We start from the raw sequence: 23,542 nt of genomic DNA, 5'->3' as shown, positions 1-23,542 counted from the left end.
GTATTTTACAAAAGTTTCCAATTATACTTTCGAACGTGACTATCTCGAAAGATTAAATTTCCCTCCATAGCTGTCCCTGTCCCCTCCAGTTGCGTTTAGTTCCAGGTCGCGTCGTCTGCGGCGTTGTAGGAGGTCCACGGCAAAACCCCGTGAGATGCCTACCCCTGGACGAGACTGCCATGACAGGTATGGGTGTCACACAGTGTCACACGAGTGCGACGTTGAACTTTCATCTATTATTGATTGTACCTTTCCGATAAGGGATACGATTTAATGGGCCAAGCTATATGCCTTCGAAGACTCGTGTACGATTACTTGGCAAGCGAACCGTGGCACTGCCGTTTAAAATCAGTGTGCTGTCCTCCGAGAATCGCACGCGTCTTCGTTCCGTCGAACGACGATATTGTGACGTGTGTTCGTGCTGTGTTGGCTGTCAGTGTGCTCGTACATCGAAAACTGTGATCGTACTCCGTCCGACCGTTTTTACCGATCGCTCGATTCCGATGTGAATACATGACTACGCTGTCGCGACGTGCACGGATCGTCCTCGAGATTTCGCGAGATTTGTTTACAAGCAGAACTCGATCGCTCGAAACTCGGGGCGGTTATAGGTAGAAGGTGCAGCCGAAAAAGTGACATGTAGGTTGTAGATTCCCGGTGCCCTTTCGCTCCCTCTTTTTCTCTTTACTTTCCTACTCCGCTCCTCGTGTCTCGTTGCTCATTGTTCTAGCCGCGCGTGTTTCTTTCCTTTTTCCCTTCTAGTGGCATACCGACTCGACACCGTTCGACCCAAGTCTCCCGAGACCAGAACTTTTGATTCTCTGTTCGCAATGAACAATGCCGTTTCCAGGTGAAACGAAATAAACGAAATTAGAGATAGTAGGAACGTATCGTTGTCGAAATGTTTTGACTTGTTCGCGACACGTCTTACTGGCCCTCTTGCAATATTCTTAGTTCAGTGACAAGTATAAAAGGTAACCAGCAATGGCTGGAGGAGTAATTTCGCACACGGGGATCAAACGCTGAAAAATACCTGGTCATACAAGAAAAAAGAAACGTTTCCCTCTGTAGGTTCACGCCCTTGCACGGCTATGATCGACGGAAAATTTAATAACCGTTCGATATTTGCTACGCGTAGCTCGTACCGATAGGAAATATCTAAACGTACTCATGGGATAACGGAATATCGAAGGCGGCGTATCGTTGTTTACTCTGGATTGGTTTATCGTACAGTTTTCTGTAGCGATTCACGGTGATTCAGCGCGACCGCACGCTCCACTCCCTTTCCTGCCCCCCCCCCCTGCTATAATAACATTAGGTAGAAAATGGTGTTGTCGGTTGTTTAGCGCCGAGACGGAACGCAATGTTATCTCCATAATCGGTTCGATGGACAGTGCCGTATCATGCGTGTGGGTTCGAGTGAAATACGCTTGTGAGCCCGAGGTGTGTACCGTGTCTAGGTGCGAGTGGCCGCGAGACCACCCGAGGGGGGAGATATCGCGCGTTATCTCTTTCTCACGTTCGAATCAAGATTTTTACCGCGAATGAGAAAATGTTTAACTTTATGAAGAAAGCCACGGAAAAGGACGACAAGGAGAAGAGGAAGCGCGAGAAGAAGGAGCGAAAAGATGTGAAGAAACGAGACCGCAGTAGCATGTCCGCCGAAGAATTGCTACGTTTGGACGAAGTACGTATTCTACTTCCTTTTTCCTTCGTCAATCGATGCAACCTCGCCGCACATGTTAACTACTGTCGTTTCAAATACACGAATCGTCCAACTCCAATTTTCTTTAAACTTATTCGATTATTCGATAGGATTGATTCGATATATTCTTTGGTTTGATCTTTAAATAAACACCACGTTGCAATTAATTTTTAATTTACGAAATGCAGGTGTACTCAATGACATTGAGTCATTGTACAACACCTAATAGCTTTGGAAAATAGGTCTAACATGTAGAGCTTGCTAGTGGCTTTTGCAGGAACTTTTATGTAAAAAGCTGTTGGCATTGACAATGTCTTGAATTCAGTTTCAAATAAAAGTATATCTTTTTTTTTTTATATTTGAAATGAATAATATAAATTATTTAAAGACACTTCATAAATAAATTAATTTTTGTAAATAAATTTTTATACAGTAAAACTTGACGACACCGTAACATTTTCACAGTTGGTAAGTAGAGACCGCGTTAAACCGCGGTAACTAGTGGTAACTCGAATCGACGTGAGCGTTTGTTTATAATATTGGTACTGCTTAAGATTACCGGCTGCAGTTTGAAACGTGCGTTTATTTTTATTTCTTTTACCATGCGAAAAACTGTAATTTATCGATGGAAAGAAAACATTGTGAGCTATAAAGTTTATTTATCTTTGGAGTATATTGAAACTGAAAGACGTAACGGACTAGCGTCAATTTTGTTGGTTAGATGTCACAAATGTCTACCGATTAATGACATTTCAATTGATCGCAGTGTTGGCGCGTTTTTACTACAAATGACATTCTGATTTCAACAATAGCATAGATCTCACATTTTTTTTTTTTTTTTTTTTTTTTTAATTATTATTATATATATATAAACATTTCTATACGTAGTACATATTATTTACGTATGGGCTTTTTAGATACTTATTACAATTTCTAATTCACCATTAATCTTGTTTTATTCAAAATTTTCCTCGAAATGCCATTCTTTTATAATAATTTCACATTATTTCTTGTGATTACAGGTTCGAAGGTCATTGAAGATTCCTGGGCGTAGAAAGGAGAAGCAGAAACTGCCAAGTGGCATCACCGCAGACTACAGTGCCTCATTTTTCGCCTACTTGGACCGCGATCTGTTGGAAAACTCGCAGAATTCAGCAAATTCTGGCGAGAGTTTGCGCGGTGGGAACAATTTGTCGAACAAGACGCACGATGGTTTGACGCAGAGCGACTCCTCGGAGATATCCCTGACTTCTTTGACCATCGCTAGCACAACCTCCACGGTAACGTTGACGGACGTTACCGACTGCACGGGAAAGAACTTGCCACCGTTACCACCGAAACCTCCCAAACGTGGGATTCTGAAAGGATCACGTTTGAACATCAGTGGTATGGCGAACACCTCCGAGGAGAGCGCATTGTCGAACGGTGACGAAGTTAACTACCAAGAGGCTAGTAATTTATTAGTGAGAAACACTTTGCAAAACGAGATGATAGCTTATCAGAATGTACCCACGCATTTGTCGGGATTTGGGAACGCTGTAAATATAGAAGAATCTTGCAGAGGACAAGAGATGCAGACTGGTCCGAGTTTGTGGCAAATCTCACCTCAACGATCTGTTCAACAGAATCAGCAGCAACAGCAACAGTACCATCATCATTATCATACTGTACATCATCAGGGTGATACGAAACTTCTGCAGGTTCGTCGATCTTCCTGCTGGATTTTCTTCTCTCTTCTTATTCGAGGAAAACAAATTTTCATGTTGCACATTCGTTGTGCTTCGTGTTAGGATTTAGCAGGCGCTAGGTAATAATGTACACAATGCAGTAGATTAGAGAAGGTATTTATTAGCGATAAAACAAAACGCGGCGAAAAGAACATGCGATGCGATAACTGAAAAAGAAAAAAGAAATGGGTTTGTGAGCAATGCGCATTAGTGTAAGCATTTACATTGGTTACTTCTCGAGCCGTTCGCAAATGTTTAATTGTAATTGTTTCTCGTTTCAGGTAGTAACTAGCGCGAGTCCCTCGGCAGACTCTTTGACCGATACGACGAATTCGAGTTTTGCGACTCCACCCTTCAGCTTGTCGCCAGTAGGGGAATCCCAAGGTTTCTCAAGATGGCGATCGTCAGCGTCGTTCGAGGAACAGGGTGTCGAATTACAACTCCCCGAAATTGTTCCCATCGAACTTCCTGAGCCCAGGGAATTGACGATTCATAGACAACCACCGCCTCGAAACGATTTTGGATTTTCCTTGCGTCGAGTCGTGATCGTCAAACGATCCACGGGCGGCGTTGCGCAAATGAAATCGGTGATTTTTGCAGAACCTGGTTCCTTGGTACAAAACAACAATGACACTGGCTTGTTGCCTGGCGATAGATTGATCGAGGTTAATGGGATCGACGTGGACGATAAATCGCGCGAGGAAATCATAGACTTCATCAAACGATCTGGCACTAGTGTCACTGTACGAGTAAGTTTTACAAGAATGTGTAGTATATATTGATTTCAGGATAATACAGAGTGAGACACTTTTTTTTTCTATCGCTAAAAGTAAGCGAATTATTCAGGTGGCCTATTTTAAATGGCTCACCCTGTATAATATAATACGAAGTATTACATCTGAAGGTCAACATATTAAACATGTTTGAATTTCTTTTGATCAGCTACAATACTATAATAATGAAAATATCACATTCCGTTTAAAAAAACATTGATGATCTTGAAATTCCGGAAAATATGACCTTGAGATCATTTTCGTCCAGATAATAATATTGCTCTTCCGAAACTGAACATATTTTTATTTTAATTTTTTATTATTACTGAAACATATTTTATCTGAACAATTCTTGCGTATCGTTCAAATGGAGCGACTAGAGGCTCCAAAGGGCGCTAATTGTATAGATACCTTTGTGCATGCGCGGAACCTGAACGCTCAATACCGTAGCTATAGGAAACGATGCCTGGTCCCAATGTCTGTATACTTCTATTATATCATTTTTTGGGGTGACTATTAGTGTTGTTTATTTGTACAGGCGAAGAACAATGAGACAAATACGACTCTGCTATGCGTTATATGGTTTTATAGAAAAGTTTGAAATTAAAACATTTATTATTGCGTTAGTATCTGCGTGTCGTATGATTGTTCTTGCTTAAATGCAGAGCCTGGCAGACCGGATCTTGACAAAATGGGAAAATTGCTCAGCTGCAATGATGAAAATTGTTTGGATTTTCTATTAAAATCATACAACGCATGGTATGTTTGAAATGAGCTAAACTGGTTTAAGAAATCTTAAGAACTTGATTTTTGAAAGAAATGTTTTGATTTGCAGGTGCAGCCAGTGGCAGAACTTTCAGAATTATCAAGGCGAAGTGCTACCGATGGACAAGCTGAGCTTGCAGTCACCAATAGCAGTACGCTTTGTCACCGTGGAAATTTGCGGTTTCACGATAATGTGGTAAATATGCTGTGAGCTACTTTATTCCTAATTACAATAACAAGTTTTTTTTTGTATTCTACTTAATTTTATCACTTCGTGATGTCATTGTTTCATATGAATAATCAGAGAAATTATTAATAACAACGAGATTACTTAAGGTTTCATGCAAGAGATTTCAAAAGATATCTTGGACTTGCATAGAGTGGTTACCAATATTATCGAGAACATTATTTCTGTTAGGCACGATCGGAAGAGCATCTAGCACAAGAGCAAGAATGGCTAAATTATGAAACAATTTGGTTACTGCATCGAGGTGGGTTTACTCTTGCGACAAAGTATAATTCAGCAGATCCAGATACAGGAAAGCTGAAAATTCGTTTGATCGCTTCTGGTGAGGAACTTCTCGTCGACGAAGAAGACATCGAAAAGGTATAATTGTATTAAATATTAATAAATCCTAGTTAGAAACTATTCTGCTACTTCGTATTAATATCTTTGAATTAAGTTGATATACACAAATGTGATATGATATAAAACTTTGTAGGAAATATACTTGACTAGATAGTTATTGTTGATCATTTGTTTCCTTCGCAGGCCAATCCGCCACAGTTCGACAAAGTTGAAGATCTCACACGTTTACGGTTTTTGAATGAATCCTCCGTTCTTCACACATTGAGACAACGTTACGCTAGTAATTTAATTCACACTTACGCAGGAGATAGTATGATTATTATCAATCCAGTGGTACCATTGGCAATTTACTCAGAAAAGGTAAGTGATTGAACTTATACAAAGCATAGTAAAACATTTTATAAGTAATTACACGTTATATGAATTATTTGGATTTATTTTATTAAGGTGGCCCTCATGTTCAGGGGATATAAGACTGAAGATATGCCACCGCATATTTACGCAATGGCGCAAACAGCCTATAAAGGAATGTTGGCAACTCGAAGGGACCATTCTTTAGTTTTTCTTGGTCGTAGTGGGTCAGGCAAAACTACAAATTTTAAACACGTACTTCATTACCTTGTATTGGCTGCGGGTACAGTTAATAAGGTAAATAAAAATGTTAGTACTTGAATGCATTACCGACCATGGCTCGCAATTCTAATAATGTACACTAATTACTGTACCTTTATAGATCTTGACTATTGAAAAGCTCAACGCCGTCTTCACAGTCCTGGAAGCTTTTGGAAATTGTAGAACACACATGAACTCGAACGCAACGCGTTTCACACAACTTTTTAGCTTGGACTTTGACCAATCAGGGCAAATAGCTTCAGCCTCTTTACAGGTAATATATGAAATGAGCATTCTAATATAATCTTTGTATATTTAACATTAGACTATAATACTATGATTTTGTCACAAAAATTAAACAATTTAAATTATCTACAAACATCTACAGCATTCGTTACTACTAGTAAGCGTAGATTCCAAACGACGAAAACGATAATTCGCAAGCAAAGTAACTGCTAGAAAGTAACTTACACTATTTAAATCTTTTCAGACGTTGATCTAATTTTGTATCTCTCATTCGCAAGGTACTACTTTTGGAGAAGTCGAGGATAGGCAAAGGAACAAACGGTGATCCAACTTTCCACGCAATTTATCGTTTGCTAGCAGGTGCTGAAGGTGTCTTGAGAAAGGAATTGCATCTTACCAATTTAGTCGCGGAAAATAATCCGTTCATTACACCCCTTCAGAAGCACGAGGATAAACAACGAGCCATGGTTGAGTTCAATCGGATCGTGGCCGCGTTCAGAATCCTCGGCATTTCTGAGACAGACGAGAAGGTTATTTGGCTGGTGCTCACTAGTATATATCATCTAAGTTGCGCGGGTGCTGTTAAAATTGGTACTAGCTCGCAAAGTCGTTGGCAGTTTGGCAGAGTGGAATGCGCGGAGAAAGCTGCCACGTTGTTGGGTACTACTGTCGAGGAACTGAGTAGAATAGTCTTTTCCTCTAATGGAGGAGGTGCTGGTACACCGAATACTCCAAGACCTGCTCTTCGAACGCCAAGTCCTACAGAGCAAAGTAAAGACTTCGCAGGTCTTGACGCCCTCGAAGCCCTCCTCATCGGACTTTACTCCGAAGCATTCCATTGCATCGCGGCTCTTATCAACAGGTACGTCAATTTTTATTTACAAGATGATGGATCAACCATGAATAGTGATAGTATTATCGTTTGTTTTGTATTTACAGATCCATATCATCCTCTGTGCACACGGTAGCAACTTTGTTGCTCTGCGATTCACCAGGTTTTCAGAATCCTGCCACATGTGGAAGACAAACCGGAGCATGCTTCGAAGACCTTTGCCATAATTATTTACACGAACGCTTGCAACTACTCTTTCATCATACAACACTAGTGGCGCCGAAAGACAGGTGCTTATTTTAATCAAATGGAATGCATTAATACGGTACTGATACATTTTATGTTGTCATAACACGCCACTTCACTGCGCTACACGATTATAAACGATTTATTTAGACCCTCATTGAAACTCGGTAGTGAAAGCTTTTCATCTAAATTTAATTCGATTCAATTGTTCTCTTGAGAAACACTAATATTATTATAATGAGACAACACAAAACTTTTATGTACATACACATACTTTTAAGCCTTTTTTAGTATAAACAAGCTTCTTATGTGTTGTGTTCGTAATATTTGTAACAATTTGATAAGGTAGTGAATTGATATCATTGGTTTACTCTAACCTTAGGTACGTCCAAGAAGGAATCGATGTAGATTATGAAGACGACTGTGACGAACTTGGTATTGGATCGCCTCAAGCTTTGATTTCGCTGTTAGATCGTGGGAGTTCACAAGGTGCCACGATGTTGCGAACTAGTCAAAATGACCTCACTGGAAGTAGGCAAATCGAGCGAAAGGGTCTTTTATGGTTGTTGGACGAAGAAACAGTATGTCCAGGAGGTAGCGATGAGACATTTCTCGATCGACTGTTTTCACATTACGGTGATCGAGGTACGAATAATATTTCTTGGTACGAATAGAACTAGGTTTAGATATATTACAGATAAAAGTATACTACTATCGTTTCTGTTTCTTTTTGATTAGATTATCAAATGCTCTTAAGAAAGGCGCCTGGTAACAACCAATTTATTTTACAACATTTGTTGGGTACCAATCCTGTACTCTACACGGCAACGGGATGGCTTAAAGCTACGCGAGAGCACCCTGTCACAAAAAGTGCTATTACGATCCTCCAAGAAAGCATAAGGTACATTACGTCATATAAATTATATTCCTTGAATTGCATACATGATAAATTCAATAACCAACGAGTATTTTCACAACTCCCAATATCTTATTATGATTCCAGAGAAGATGTAAGGAAGTTGTTTATAAGCGCCCGCGGGGCTGGAGTATCTGGAACTTTATGTAGCTCGATGTCTGGCTTGGAAGGTTCTCAATCTTTAAGAAGAGCTTCGAGTATTCGACGAACGTTTACGGCTGTGAAAAGAAAAAACGTCTGTTTGCAAGTGAAATTTACTGTAGTAAGTATACGAGTTCTAGCGATATCGAATATGAGTACGCGATGTACAGAGTGATTCTAATAACAGTGGAATAATCTGTCACTCTTTTATAAGGATGGATAGAAATAAAAATCAAGTAAACAGTTAATATGCATTTGTAGCATCTAATGTTTGCAGGACGGGCTTGTCGAAACTTTGCGGAGGACTCGAGTCAAATTCATCCATTGTATATTGCCGCAACACAATTCCGGGTGTACCGATAATAAGAGTTTGTTATCTGTAAAATCAAATCAAAGCGAAGACAACGTCATCAATGTACCTCTTTTGCGTTCACAGGTAAAAATGTTTCGTCTTAATTTCACAAATTTGGTGTTAAATTATTAAGAAAGGTAGCTGTGAAACGTTGCCATCGTATATTAATATTCGTCGAAAGGATGATCTAGTTTAGACATCGAAGATTTAGGAATGCTTGTAATAAAAGGAATATTCTCTCGATACAGATCCGTGGAAGTCAGATAATCGACGCTGTTCGTCTGCATAAAGTCGGATTTCCTAAGCACATGGCTTTAGGTGAGTTCAGAAGACGATTCGGTTTATTATCAACTGACTTTAACGCACGACCGAGTAGTCCCATAGCCGACGAACGACGTGCCGTGGAGGACATGCTGTTGACCGTTGACATAGATCCTGCTACGTACAGAGTTGGTCAAAGTCAGGTAAGTAAGATTTTATTTTCGCAACTTTGTATCATTTCTTGATGGAAAAGCTGCTTCATTTGCAGTGCTTAGCGATATACATGGTCTGTTCCAAGAGTAATGAAAATATTTTTGTTGGACCAGTCAGAAGGTTCAGACCTTGTATATTACACTTTCAGGAAATATTTCTGACATTCCGTACTCGAAGAAGTTCTTAAGAATTAGAAATTTGAGAATATAATGTCCTTCCTTGACCATCCCAATTGTTAGGTTTTAATCCAGTATAGAACGTATGGAATAAACTAAAACGGAAATAATAAGCACAGTCGGTATATATCAAATATTTGTTACACTCCTTGTTTATTGCAGTTTAATTCCATCGCGGGAAACTTTTGCCAATCTCCCTTCCTGTTTATACATTATGACAAAATCACACCGTAACTAGAAAGTTTTCGCAGCTGCTGTATAGGTGTATTTGAATATACGTATATTCGTTATTTATAACGGCTAGCCTGCGGGTATTCATGCAAATTAATACTTTCACAGATACAAAAGAAGAATTGAGATAAAAGTATGTCTTGCTTCCTAAACGTTGTAACATCTATATTATTATTGATATTTTACATATCAACAAATAATTAGTATCTTCCACAATTATCCAAATTTGTTTCATAGCAAGAACACGTGAGCACAGACACACGCACGCACACAAACTCGGCTCAACCCACTATGATCTTAAATAAAGGGAGACAGTTCCTGCCATGTCGACGCGATAGGCTATGAATCTAGGTTTGAACTAGACTGCTTGAAGCGACAGTGGATAATATTGATAACAGGTGCGAACAACGACAACACTTCCAGGAATGTAAGACGTTTGATTGTGAAAGTACAAAGAAGCGAATATCTCTCGCAAAAGGAGTGAGACGCGTTTGTGACTTTCTCGTGGCCTACATAGAAATCGTTGCACTCTTGACAGTCTTTTCTTCGATGTTCCCCGAGGCCCCATCACGTCGAAAGTGTTTCACTTTACATGTATTTCTTTCTTTCTTTCGGATTTTTTTTTTTACATTCTGACCTATAAGGAGGAAAAGGATTTTTATTCGGAAATTGAGCTTTCGCAGGTACGCGGCGCAGGGCGTTTGGATCACGCTCTGAGCAGTGTTTCGCTAAAATAAAACTTTGTTTTCAAGTTAAATTTTATACATAGAGTGAGCCTATTAATGTGTAACTATGTATGCGTTAAAACAAGTCATTGACATCAAACTTATTACGTTGCATTTTAAATTCTAGTCCTTTTTCTTAACGATCGTAGCTTCTGCAATATTATGTACTTAATATTAATTCAGATGTATTTAAAAAAAAACTGTAAAACTCGTTTTGCAAAAACAGCAAAGATCGTTAAACTTTGCGCATTATTGCTCGCTGGAATCGTGTCGTCGAAACATGTTTATTTCGCGGCGAGAACTCGCTTAAACGAGCAGAATGTACTCGCGAATGTTCTTTATTCATAACGTAATTATTAATTGCTCTCTTTTCTCCGTTTCCTCGTCGCCGACTTTTTCTTCTTTCTCTGCTCACGCATACACACGCGCGCGCGACGCACATGACTTCCTCCCTCCTGTTCGTAACTCCCACTACTTTGTTTCTCCTTCCTCGTGCTCCTGACGTTTCCCTCCCGGGCCCCCTTTCTTCCTCTTTTCCTCTTCTTTTCTCTGGTGACCATAAAACGTACGACCACTTTTACGTAGCTTTTACGGTACTTAGTCGTGGCTCGTTCGTCGTCGAAGAAGACGTCGAGAAACACGTCCGCAACAGAACTCGCGAAAAGTGTGCAGCGGAAAACGCACGATAGATAATCGTTGATCGGTGATAAGGGCGAGAGAAGCGATCGAAGAAAAATGCCAGTGCGAATCAGTGCGAGGAAGAAGACGGGAAACGGACCTCTGTCGATCGAGCAAAGTGTCGGGATCTCGATATAGTCTTGAAGAGAAAAGAAAGCAATTAAAAAAAAAAAAAAAAAGAAGAAGAAGAAGAAAAAGTAACGTTTCGAAGGGCGTAATCGCTCGAGTGATTTCCACTGTACGAAAGAAACGTATGTTGATGTAGTTTAAGTGTGTCGCTTTCACGATGAAGCGAGAACCGATGTACGCGTGAAGAAATATTGTAATGAACTTTTTATCATCAGGAGTGCTTTGCTAATTGTGGGAGAATAGTTTAATTAGGGGTGGATTTTGGTAATTATTCGTTAGAGACACAAGGATAAGAATTTTATTACTGGAGTGCATCGGTAATTCTACGAGAATAATTATTAGGGTGAACCAAAAGTTCGTGCGTTCTTTTTTTTACGTTTCAGTTTGCGCAAATTTTGTTGAAGTCGGTAAAATCACTTTATATGCAAGTGTCGTATACCATTTTTTGTATATGTATGTTGATCGTTTAATGTTTTTTTCGTTTTAGTAAAATCATGGAAAATTTCGAGACTCGAGTAATTTTACGTCGGCGTGTACCACCGGTGGCTCGCGGTTGAGTCCCAACATCGAGCGGCGTGTACCACCGGTGGCTCATGCTCGCGTGTCTATCGGATGGCGTGTACCACCGGGCCGCCCCATGGCGAGGAACACAAATAGCAGCGGCACGACGAAGATATTCCATGATTTCACTAAAAAGAAAAGAAAAAGATTAAACGATCCGCACTGTACGGTTAATTTTGATAAGAAATCGTGAAAACAAAATTCCAATGAATTTCCTTACAAAAGTGTTTTGCTAATTATAGGAGAATAATGAAATTGTGGATGGATAAGGTGTCGGGAATTGCCATAAATAAGCCAAGACGAAATTAAAGCGGAAACAGCGATGCCTTCGGTTTGATCTCCGTACAGAGATCCACCGTAAGCGAATTCTCAGCCTGATCGTTGATCCTAAGAAGCTGGTCCTACCTCAAAATGTTGGAGAACGCGACCAAGTGGTCCAATAGCGGTTCACGCCTAGTCAAAGCCCGCAGCAGTCCCAACGTGTGGAAGATGCCCCTGTCGACGCCGAGGAAGCAAGACTCCTCCGAGCAGAATGGCTCTCCCATGACGAAATCCGTCAGGAACGGAAAAATTCCAGCCGCGTCGAAGAAGCCTGCCAAGCCTTCGAACGACAACTACAATGGTCGCGCGAGCATTTCCGTCGGTTACGCAAAGCCGCCGCGCTCTTCCTCTTTGGGCAAGACGTCGCCGGCTCACGCGGAGCCAGTAAAACAGTCGTCGACGACGAAGAAGCCGCTCTCGAAGGCTACTTCGTCGCCGTCCTGCGTGATCCTCGACGACAGAAGTCTGTTGAAGAAGAGACTTTCGTACACTCCAGCGAAGCCACCGAAGAAGCCGGAAACTTTAAGGAAAAAGCTCGGTCTGGACCACTCCGCGAGCCTTGGCTACGTTTCCCTAGGCTCGGAGTCGCCGAGGACAAACGCGTGTCTCTCCGCGGAAGCCAAGAGGGAAACGAAACGCGATTTTCCGCGCAGGAAACCCATGAACCGGTCTGCCAGTTTGTGGAGCATCCAAACTCTTTCGAAGAACGAGAACTCGGTTAAGGAGAACTTGACGTCGTCGAGACCAAGCAAGATCCCTCTTCTGGCGCACCGAAACGCTCGCGTGGGTCGATCTCTAGCCGATCTATCGCAGGTAGATCGCGCGGTAGAGGCGACCGCTAGGACGTCGGCATTGGGCAACGTCGATCTTGACCTATCGGTGGAGGAACGTATCTACGAGAACTGTATCGAGGCGTTCGATTCTGCGTCGGCGGAAGGTCATCGAAAGACCGTCCGACTGTCGAGCAGCAATTTCGAGGAGCGAGTCGCACGGCTCATGGCGCAGTTGGACGACGACGACGACGACGACGACGACGACGACGACGACGACGACGACGACGCCGAGGACGACGAGGAGGAGCCTGTAACGGTGTCCAACGACTGCGTGGACGCTGCACCGGGGAACGGTAAAATTAGCTCGTGCGATATTCAGGATACTTTAAGGAGGAACCTCGATTCGGTTCAGGCTGAGATCAAAGCTCCAATTGTCGCAAAGGATTCGAGAAAGAGTAAGGAAGCGTCGAATCAAATTCAGGAGCTTAAGAAGAATTGGGAGAGATCAGAGACTCTCCGAGATTCTAAGAAAAATAGCGAGTCCGAGGAAAGGTTCAGACTCGATCGACAAAGGGAGAAGGACGTCAGACAAACGTCCAAGAGCAAGCACTCTGCGGGCAAGGTAGCCAAGGAGATCGAAAACCTAGTGAACTTCTTCAACTGCAAGAACGCCAAGGTGGCGAACTGCAAGGATCGCTGGACCAGGTCCCAATCGACGGACGAAGCCGTTACGAGCTTGAAGAAGAACTTGGACATCAAGAGCATGAACGGTTACAACGGATACGTGTCCGATGGGAACTGCTCGGAGGACAGCGGGCACATGAGCAACGAAAACGAAGCCGAGTGGAAGGAGAGCGTTCAAAACGAGGCCAAACGATCGGATAAAGAAGATGGTTTTTTCGAGCGGAACAAACTAGCCGTTAACGACGCGTTCAATTCTGTGATCGTGGATAGACTGGAGCCAGAAAAGGAAACGGTTACCGTTACCGGCAGCGTGTCAGCCTCGAGTGGAGCGAGCAGTATCGACAGTTGCAAAGGAGAAAATGCGAAACTTGTTGCTGTCGGTCCATATAACAATGAACGACAGGTCTGTCTCTTAAGAAACGATAAGTTAAGAGGATAGGGTAGTCTGCGGACGATTCGATAGTTGCACAAATATTACAGCCGATTCTCGCGGTGCACAAAATTGCGACAGGCCTCCTAGAACACGATAACGGTTTTCGTATAACAGTTTCGTGCACGTGGGACGCACGCAGGTGCTCACGAAAATTAATTACGGGAGGTATAATCGGCGACAAAGTGGCTGCTTACGTTGTACGAGCTGACTGTATTTATTAGGATTTTTTTTTTAGCCTTTGATAATCATTCATCTGATCCAGATCTGATATGAAATTTCAATCTTGACCTAACATTTTAATGAAAGACCTGTTCCAAACTTGATATGAAATTTAAGACGGACTGCGCATTCTAATGGTAGATGTAACCATGGCCTAGATGTAATCCTGACGAAATTTAAGTCAATTTAACCATAAACAGGTTTTTGTCTGATTTCTCCTGTATTATCAGATGCAAAATTTCGAAGAAAAAAAAGTCTGAGATGTAAGAGAAGGAGAGACGTATTTCAGAATATCTCAGATTTTTCAATTAAAATCTATATCGTTTGTATTTAATTCATTTCGAAAATGTATTCAAAATAGCTTGCCATTACAAAATTATTCAGCTATATTAACGAAAACGAACAACAGACCTGACATAACACTTCCATCTTTAATTATCTAATTACTCCATACAAAGAACATCTTCCTGTACACTCTTTCTTTCCACTTCATTCGCCTGTTTTAATCTATTACTTCTACGAACAGCTAAGAAAATTACAGTAAATTCTTCGAGTACCGGTAGTGGCCACCATAATTCTTGATCAAAAGATCCAAAAAAATGTTCAGAAATTACATCCGAATCTTATTACATTCGTAAAATCGTATTTCTTTAAAATTTTTATTTTTTAGAAACTGCATTCGTGGTTTACAGGTGCACCGTTGCATTTGCGTTAAAAAGAAGGTCATGGGCAGTTGGCACATACGGCAGCATTCAACTTTCTCTTTTACTATTTTTCTTTATGCTCAATTTAAGTACCAATACAAGCCATCGCGGTTGCGTCGCTTGCCATGGTATATTTTTGTATATCTACGACTTTAATTAATCCAAATAGAATTCATTTTATAAGCAGTTTTATTCGGTTACATTAAAATTTTCGGGAAAACATCAACTTTACTAAATGTAAACTTAAAATATTATTGTAGACTTGTTGATGGCCACTTGTTAGATCTATTTCTTGGACTGCATCCTCGTAAGGTTCATAACTACGATACGATAGAGAATATTAGTACCAATTATCCTAGATATTCGTTTCTAAAAAATTAATTCTATGCTTATTGTTTTCAGATATTTTTCAGATCGGGGACTCTAGAACGATTCGAGGCTCAAAGAGATGAGAAGCTAACTGGACATATTATTCTTCTTCAAGCAAGATGTAGGGGTTATCTGGCACGTCGTAAACTCAACACTTTGAAAGTATGTCACGACATCTTCCGTCTGTAAAAGTGCACCTTCACTTCCGAGACAGCACTGATATCTTCGCTCGTTCCAACAAATTCCCATATATTTTCTTTATTTACACATGTACCTCGTATTAGTATACTATAATTTAATCGATATATAAGTAATAGTTATATAAATTATGTTCATGCATGGTAATTGATTTGCTGAATAGTATTAAGGAATTGGATCACTGTTGTAAGGAGAAAGTAGACTCCATGGTTGCGAGAGCAACATTCGTTTATATTTTGATTCATTGCCAGGGCATGCCTGTTTATTTTATTTTTAATTTCTCTATGGAATAATATTATATTCTCGATTTCCTCTCTTAAAGAGTGCTACAATAATTATACTTTACTTTCGTTTAACTCAACTGTTTTTTATCTTACTTTATTCAAATACAATTCATGTTTCGATTTATATTGTTTTAGTTGCAAGACCTTGCGGTTAGATGCATACAGAGGAACATCAGAAAATGGATGTCTGTAAGAGAATGGGCATGGTGGAGATTATATATAAAAGTTGCACCTTTACTGAACGTTCATCGGACCGAAGATCAATTGAAGGCAAAAACGGTGAGAATATAAATTGGGATTTAATACTCGTTGATCATCGACTTTTCTGAAAAGAAGTTACGCTGAATATTATTTGACTAAGTTGGAAAAGAAAATAGACAAAAATGATCAAAAAAAAATTTGAGTTAGACAGTACGATAAACATGTGAAACTTAACTATATAAATTTGATTGTTCCTGTTTCAAGAATCATTTTACATAATAAAATATTATTTAACGTGATTTTTTCAATTGATGTAATCGATGATTAATAAGATGTTTTTATGAATAGGAAGAACTGGAGATTCTCCGAGCCAAGGTCGAAAGGCTGGAACAGGAACGCAATCACCTAAAACGTGACAACGACATACTGGAAGCTAAGGTATAAAAAAAAATTGTTTCTTGGATCGATGCTTTCCAAGTAACTACTAACAATGCATATATCGTGCAACTAGATTAACTATAGTAGAGGAAGCGTGCTGCATCTTTGTGGCGCTATGTATATCTAATCAAGGAACAAGCTGTTGCATACACTCGTTACCCAATATATCTAATTATACAAAATTAAAATTGGTAATGAATTACCAAATCGATAAATCATTGACTAATCTGACTTTAATTACATCTAATAATATATTCTTTTAATACGAACATTATCGACATTATTAATTGTTTACGTCTTCTTGCTATAGATAGTCGAATAGAAGTTACAGTAATGGTCTTCTCTTCTTGACGTTACTTCTTACTTCTCATCTCGCCTCGTTCACCAGCTTACCACCTACCAACTTTTTAAATGGTTCCATCGATTCTCTGTTTTTCGTTCAGTTAGATTTCCCGTTTCCTCTCTCTTTCTCTTGTCTTCTGCTCACCGAGATTTTTCTCCCGGACATTGCAGAACATTTGGCGCGTGCCCAAAATTGTAGCTAGATCTCGTACTCCCTCGTACTCCTCTTCATTCGTTCTTCCGTCTCCTTCGTTCTCTGTTTCACTTAGAATAACTCGGAGGTGATCGTCGTCTTTTCTAACAGACGCAACCGGCTCGCCTAATCGGATGACCTAAGGAGAAACAGTTGCTCCGCGACTCCCTCTCGATACGGGCGTTGCCGTTTGATGTTACGCAATTAAAATCATTTGAAATGCCGACGATAGACGAATTCGCCACAAAACCTTCTAAATGATCCCGTCGATTATACCGTGTTAAAAGGAACTCAGAGTTTGTATCAGTGGGTAACATAGTCACAATTAGATTACTTTGGGAGAGAAAACATGCTAGAATGCCGTCTGTGCCAGTAATGTACACAAACGCGACGACCTCCTCGTCGAACGACACGCTACAGAGCTTCGAAGAGTCGTTATCGCGCAGCCCACTAGATGATAAAGGCGGTAACTCCAGTGAAGCGATGATCGACTACTCATCGAGACCTATAGAGACGGCTAACTTAATGAAGAGACCGCCGCTACCGCCGTGCATCATAAAGAGACCAGCCAGCAGAGGATACGCGATGGGCTCGAGCTTAATAAGAAGTCCATCGCCCTGCAGTCTATCGTCAAGTCTCTCTCACCGCTCCCAGTCCTTATCTATCGTATCTGCAAAACCCCACACGAGACAGGATTTCTCATCAAATTTCTCTATTCCTCCTAGAAGAATGTACCCCATAGAAAATTCTCTCACGCCGAATGTAATGGAGGATGCGTCCAAAGAACAAGCTCCTGTCGTTTTCGATGCCAGTCTGAATTTCGTTTTGGGCTGCGAGAAACAGAGAGTCAGACAACACTTCAGGCCCACAGCTTCTCATCTGGAACCGACAACTGCTTCTTCGGACTTATCTTTAAAGATTTCTCAGTTCTTGAAGAAAACGGATCACATAATGGACGAATGGCGAAGCCTTGGACACAAGGACGACATGGATAACGACCTGAGTTTGCAGTCCATGCGACCAACGAACAACAGATACAAAAATGTCATGGGTAGAAGTCAAAGCGCTACGAATATCATGATACGTGGGTTCCAATATTACAGTAGATCCAACAGTGTCGCGAAAAGTTGTTCCAGGGGTTCCTTGTCGCGCGCTTCAGAAGACAGAACTATGTCCGATAGCGTTGATCAGGAGGTATATATTAGGTTGGTGCAAAAATGATTTTGTTTGCTGTCAAATTTGGAGTAAAATATATTATTATATATGATATTAAGTAACAAACTGGAACGATACAAAAAGCAAAATTACTTTTGCACCAACCTAGTTTCATGGCCAGGATACTCGCTACACTCGTTCACTATACTTCGTAAATGGCGCTCTTGTATTAGAATTGACTGATAACTTATTCTATAATAAGCACTTTTTCGATATGCTATCGCTGCTTTAACAGTTTGCATTTTAAGTATACATATAATTGGAAATATCTACGCAAAGGAAATAACTGTTGCAGATAACTATGACGATTGAAAAATCGTCTAAAAAGCACAATTGCGTTCAATCAGCTATTCGATTTACTTGTGTACGACATTGCACGTGAATCGAATATTTGAAATAGTTTTTCTTTTGTCTGTAATTCCAGCTAAGCGAGATATCCGCCGACTTTGCAGAAGAACATTCGACTTCGACGTTGGCAGCGGAGAGAATCAACGCGGAGACGTCTGAACGTTTACGGCTCGAGAGAGAACTTCAAGATGTGACTGTTGCTCATAAGAATCTTCAGCAGGCAACCGAACGTTTGGAAATGGAGCTCCTGTACGCAAGAGCCGCCGATTTAAACGGAGTCGCGTCCGACGTTGAGGAGGGCGAGGATGGTGGGGTTTATAAACAGAGGTACGAGCATGCTGTGAGGGAACTTGAATTCACTAAACGAAAAATGACCCAACAGCATGAGGATGACCTCGAACAACTAGTCGGGCTTAAGAAACAATTGGAGAAAAAGGTATTTATGTTGAAAATAAAACATATTGTTCGTTTAAAGTAATGTGGTGAACAGAAATGATTTTGCACCTTGTCCACGTGAGAATGTTTCAATTTGACGTGTTGTTCATGATTCAGTTAGCCGATGCCTATGAGGAGGTTGAAGAACAACGTCAGGTCGTTGGACAATGGAAGAGACGTGTACAAAAACTGAACGGAGAAATGCACGACCTAAGACTTTTATTAGAAGAACAAACAACCAGAAACAATCTTTTAGAGAAAAAGCAACGCAAGTACGTGACCTGTACCATTTTTATAGCACTTCTTATACATACTTTTTGCTATAAACGATAACAGGATCGGTCAAACGTCGAGACATTCTCTGATACGTCTTGTTGATGTTTGGGCCGATCGACTTACCGCGTCTCTAACACGACATTGTAAACCAAGAGGTTAACGTTTGATCGTCTTCTTTGTGTACCATGCACTATAATGTAATACTGTTTGTTAGTGATAAACCGAGTGTATTTGGAATCGATCACAAAACTCTCTGACTTTATTTTTCATAATTTGATTTAACATAGTGATAGTTTTTTTTTTTTCCCTTATTTTTTAAGTAAGGGGAACATGATCGTTTATTAAAGTCGTCAGCGATTTTCCTCCGTATATTATTGAAAGGAATTTCTCATTTTACCCATCGACAACAAATGTTTCTGACAATTTGCCAAGCTGCCAACATCGCTAACATTCTGCAACGTAAAGGTTTAGTCGAGCGTTCGGTGACAGAAATGGCTCCAAAAATATCCACGATTGTCTCGAAACTAGAACATTATTGTTTCTAAAAGACAATAACAATTTTTCGTGGTTATAATACACTTAGTTGTAAATCGTTCAAACATCATAAGTTTTATAGCTTGTAAATTTATTTAACCAGGTTTGATTCGGAAACACAGAATCTACTGAACGATCTTCGACAAGAAAAAGCGCAACGCGAGAGGGTGGCTAGAGAAAAAGAGATTGCAATCGCAGAGAAGTTCACCATAGAGCAGAATCTGAGTGTAAGTGTACTTCCTTATTTAATGCTTCATTGAAATGAACATTCACGCATTTTATCTACACGTTTTTTTTTTTTTCGTATTCGTTATTTTCGAATGCAGGATGCGAGGCTAGAGATTGAGTTGAAGGAAGAAAGATTGCGAACGTTGAGCCAAGAACTCGAAGAGCTGACTTTTGGCGGCAAGACAGAAGAGGAAGTAGCGCATTTAAAGAAAGCCAAGCACGAATTGGAGAAAAGAGTGAAAGATCAAGAAGAGGAACTGGACGATCTCGCTGGCCAAGTACAACTTCTCGAGCAAGCGAAGTTGAGACTTGAAATGAGCATCGAGCAACAGCGTAAGGAAATGCGCAAAGAAATGCAGTTGCGGGACGAAGAATTAGAAGACGTACGGGGCTCTGCGCTTAAGAAAGTTAAAGCTCTAGAATCACAGTTGGAAAACGAGCACGAGGAGAGGACAATTCTGCTTCGCGAGAAACACGAATTGGAACGTCGCTTGGTGGCTATCGAAGAACAGGATAGAACTGAGCGTGCTATAGAAGCTGAAACCATGCACAGGTATGTTGGTTTGAATTAAGAGAGTACGATAGCGAATGCTTTACCCTGTATATGTATCTTGGTGAAATGGGATGGTTTGTCTATTGGTCAGGTTGAAGAGAGATCTAAAGAGGACGAAAGCGCTCCTCAGAGATGCTCAAACGATGCTCGAGAGATCTAAAGGAGAGTCGACGGGCAAGGCAGCGTTACGGCAATTGAAGAATCAGTTGGAGGATGCTGAGTGTGCTAGAGCAGTTGCGATAAAGGCGAAACAGGCGTTGGAGTTGGAATTAAATGAGATACAAGCCTCACTCGACGAAGCGCTACGGCAACGTTCCGAGGTGGAGGAGCGCGCTAGTATAGCCAATCGTGAGCGAACCGAATTACTCTCTCAACTGGAAGAAAACGAAGAAGAGCTCGCAGAAGTAAACATTTTATTCAATTACTTAGACATGTTGGATATTACATAGCGAAGCTTACATAACTTTTGTTAATGTGTCCTGGCAGGTTTTAAAGAAGTATCGAGCAGCGGTTCAACAAGTATCTACGGAACAGGGACAGTTACAAGAGGCGCAAATACAAATCACCGCTCTGGAGACGGAGAAGTCCTCGTTGAAAGATCAACTTTTGGAACTGACTCAACGACTAGAGTCCGTGGAGCAACTCGGAGATCCTACGGCAAATAGCCTCGTCACGAGACGATTGGAATTTCGCACCAAAGAACTTGAAAGTAAACTTGAACTGGAACAAACGACAAGAGCACGTTTGGAAGTAAGTTACTCTGTATTTGTCTCAATTATTCCTTATCTAGATCTCTGTTTCCTACGATATCCCTGTTGAGTATGTCTAGAATTCTGTACACTCTATTTCGTTACAGACTCAAATAGCAAGATTGAAAGAAAACGTTGAGAAGCTGCAAATTGAATCGGCATTGCTGAGAACGAAGGAACAGACTGCCCAAGACGCTGCAAGAAGATTGCAAAAGTCGTTGCGCGAAGCGAGAGAAGAAGTGAACTCTGCAGTGGCGCGTGAACAAGAGGCTACGCGAGCTCACCGCGAATTGGAGAAGTCTCTCGAGGCTGCAGAAGCGGAGACCAAAATCGCCAGAGATGACCTCCGATTGGCGCTTCAAAGAATCGACGACTTGCAAAGCGCTATTCAGGGTGAACTCGATTTGGATTGCAGCGAAGAAGCAACGACCGAAAACAGCGATAGGTAATATTCTAGGTTATGCAAACATTGTACACATAAGTACACTTGCTTCTGAAACTGTTAAACTGTTGATTGTTGTGTGACACAATTTTAAAAAATTTACTAAATTATATTACTATTGTTAAAGTGTCATTTTATTTATGCATGTCTTACTTTTGCTTGTTCCCAGCGATTGATCGGAATCGACGTAGGATCTCCAGTCCGATGAAAGCAGGAACGAAGAACCAACTGCTGTACGCATAGCCGAGGATCTCCTTGACAAGCCATTGTTTGTCAACAAATGACACGTTCACTGCCCCAATAGTCAGAGATTGGTGTCGCTCGTGGGACTTGGAAATCCATAATCTTTGCGTCATTGCTCACCTCACTCGTACACGAATCGAAAACTGAGAGATGGCCTGACATTCGTATAGATGAGGGAACAATGAACGTATTAAGTTAAAGAAATGATAAAACATGCGTGCGCAGTAAATCAAGCACGAAGAATGCTATAAACAAACATGCTAATTCGGAATAGGCAGGCTTAGTTTCTCATCGTCAATGTCGTCACGACTGTTCATCGATATCAAAGTATTATTTTCACAGTAACAAATCAAAATTGAAGGCTGAAAATCAAATAACGATTAATAGTAATAATATTCTAAGACACCGACAGAAGCAACGAGCAGTTATCAACACTTCTTAGATGAATTTACTTGTAGCTCTTTTGCTTGTGGTAACGACGACGAAGTTTACAAATGCTAATTATAATTTACAGACAACGTCAATGTCAATATCGTGGCTCTTGGTATATTGCTTATCGATACGCGTTTTGGTGCTACTTCATCCAACGGTAGTTCTCGTCGACGATGTCGTTGTCTTAGTCTTCCAAGGAAATCGAGCTATCGGATGCTGTAGCGTCGGAGCGTACACGTTTGTACGTTCGATAACCGCATCGCCTTTCCAATAACATTGTATAATAGCATGAAGTTTATGCGCGAAACGTAAACGGAAATCGAAATACAGCCTTACTTCTCCATAAATAAGCGGAACAAAAAACATATTTCACTTTGCTACGTAACTACCCAACGACGTTGATTACCGTTTACAATTTATATTATAAAATACGATCCACGATTCGATTCTTCAGTTTCTTCTAAGGATATTCGTGTAACTTATTGCTTTGTAAAATGCAGATATCTTATTTAATTAATTCTGTTCTCGTTTTCTGTTTTCACACCCCGAAAATCATAATTTTCAGGTTAAGTCGTGACGTTCTTGAATCTTTTATATAAATACTGAGGCTTAAACCAGAACTATTAATCTGATTACCAACGCCTAATCACGATCCATTTCCTTCAAAAACAGGAAAGAAGTACAGGATTTGGTCGAAGAAATTCTCAAAGGGATGTCCCCTTTCACTTCTGATTATTTTTGGACTTTACGACGGATATTGTGGTTTGTAATGGAACCACTGTATCCTGTAAAGTCTTCTATAAATCAGACGTCGAACGTATTGTTTCCTAAGACGGTTGTCAGCAGCGGTGGTCTAAACAGCCAACAGTTTGCTAGATACTATTACTATTAGTACGTCACAGTATAGTACTTCGTGAAACATCTACAAGTGAAGAACTTTAGATCATTGTTAATTTTACTTTTTTTTCTATTATACATTAACATTTCTATTATATTAAAAAAAAACTATCAATTAATATGGCAACCGATAAGTCGCGTATTTTGTATCTC

At 40.5% G+C, this 23,542-nt stretch overlaps 1 protein-coding gene across 6 annotated transcripts; it reads left to right on the top strand.

Moving 5' to 3' along the window:
* The first annotated feature begins 262 nt into the window (after positions 1-262).
* Positions 263-22,440, top strand: LOC128880146 (unconventional myosin-XVIIIa-like). Of its 6 annotated transcripts, XM_054129890.1 has the most exons (27): positions 263-639; positions 1,347-1,687; positions 2,728-3,405; positions 3,714-4,181; positions 5,041-5,166; positions 5,389-5,577; positions 5,743-5,919; positions 6,007-6,207; positions 6,293-6,445; positions 6,696-7,279; positions 7,357-7,539; positions 7,878-8,140; positions 8,234-8,396; positions 8,499-8,673; positions 8,830-8,988; positions 9,153-9,368; positions 15,415-15,543; positions 15,999-16,142; positions 16,413-16,502; positions 18,677-19,036; positions 19,153-19,307; positions 19,949-20,072; positions 20,172-20,626; positions 20,718-21,030; positions 21,113-21,376; positions 21,483-21,820; positions 21,987-22,440. In XM_054129890.1, exons 2-27 carry the CDS (start codon positions 1,553-1,555, stop codon positions 21,991-21,993), a joined length of 6,249 nt encoding a protein of 2,082 aa, XP_053985865.1. In that variant the 5' UTR covers positions 263-639; positions 1,347-1,552; the 3' UTR covers positions 21,994-22,440. The 6 variants fall into 6 exon arrangements, with proteins under 6 accessions (XP_053985865.1, XP_053985866.1, XP_053985867.1 ...); XM_054129891.1 differs by lacking the exons at positions 263-639; positions 1,347-1,687 and having other exon boundaries at positions 3,136-3,153; positions 3,267-3,405; XM_054129892.1 differs by lacking the exons at positions 263-639; positions 1,347-1,687; positions 2,728-3,405; positions 3,714-4,181 and adding an exon at positions 4,892-4,964.
* The last annotated feature ends 1,102 nt before the right edge of the window (positions 22,441-23,542 follow it).

The sequence above is a fragment of the Hylaeus volcanicus genome, chromosome 7 (assembly GCF_026283585.1).
Source record: "Hylaeus volcanicus isolate JK05 chromosome 7, UHH_iyHylVolc1.0_haploid, whole genome shotgun sequence".
NCBI lineage: Eukaryota > Metazoa > Arthropoda > Insecta > Hymenoptera > Colletidae > Hylaeus > Hylaeus volcanicus.
This window is presented reverse-complemented; position numbering and strand designations above follow the sequence as displayed.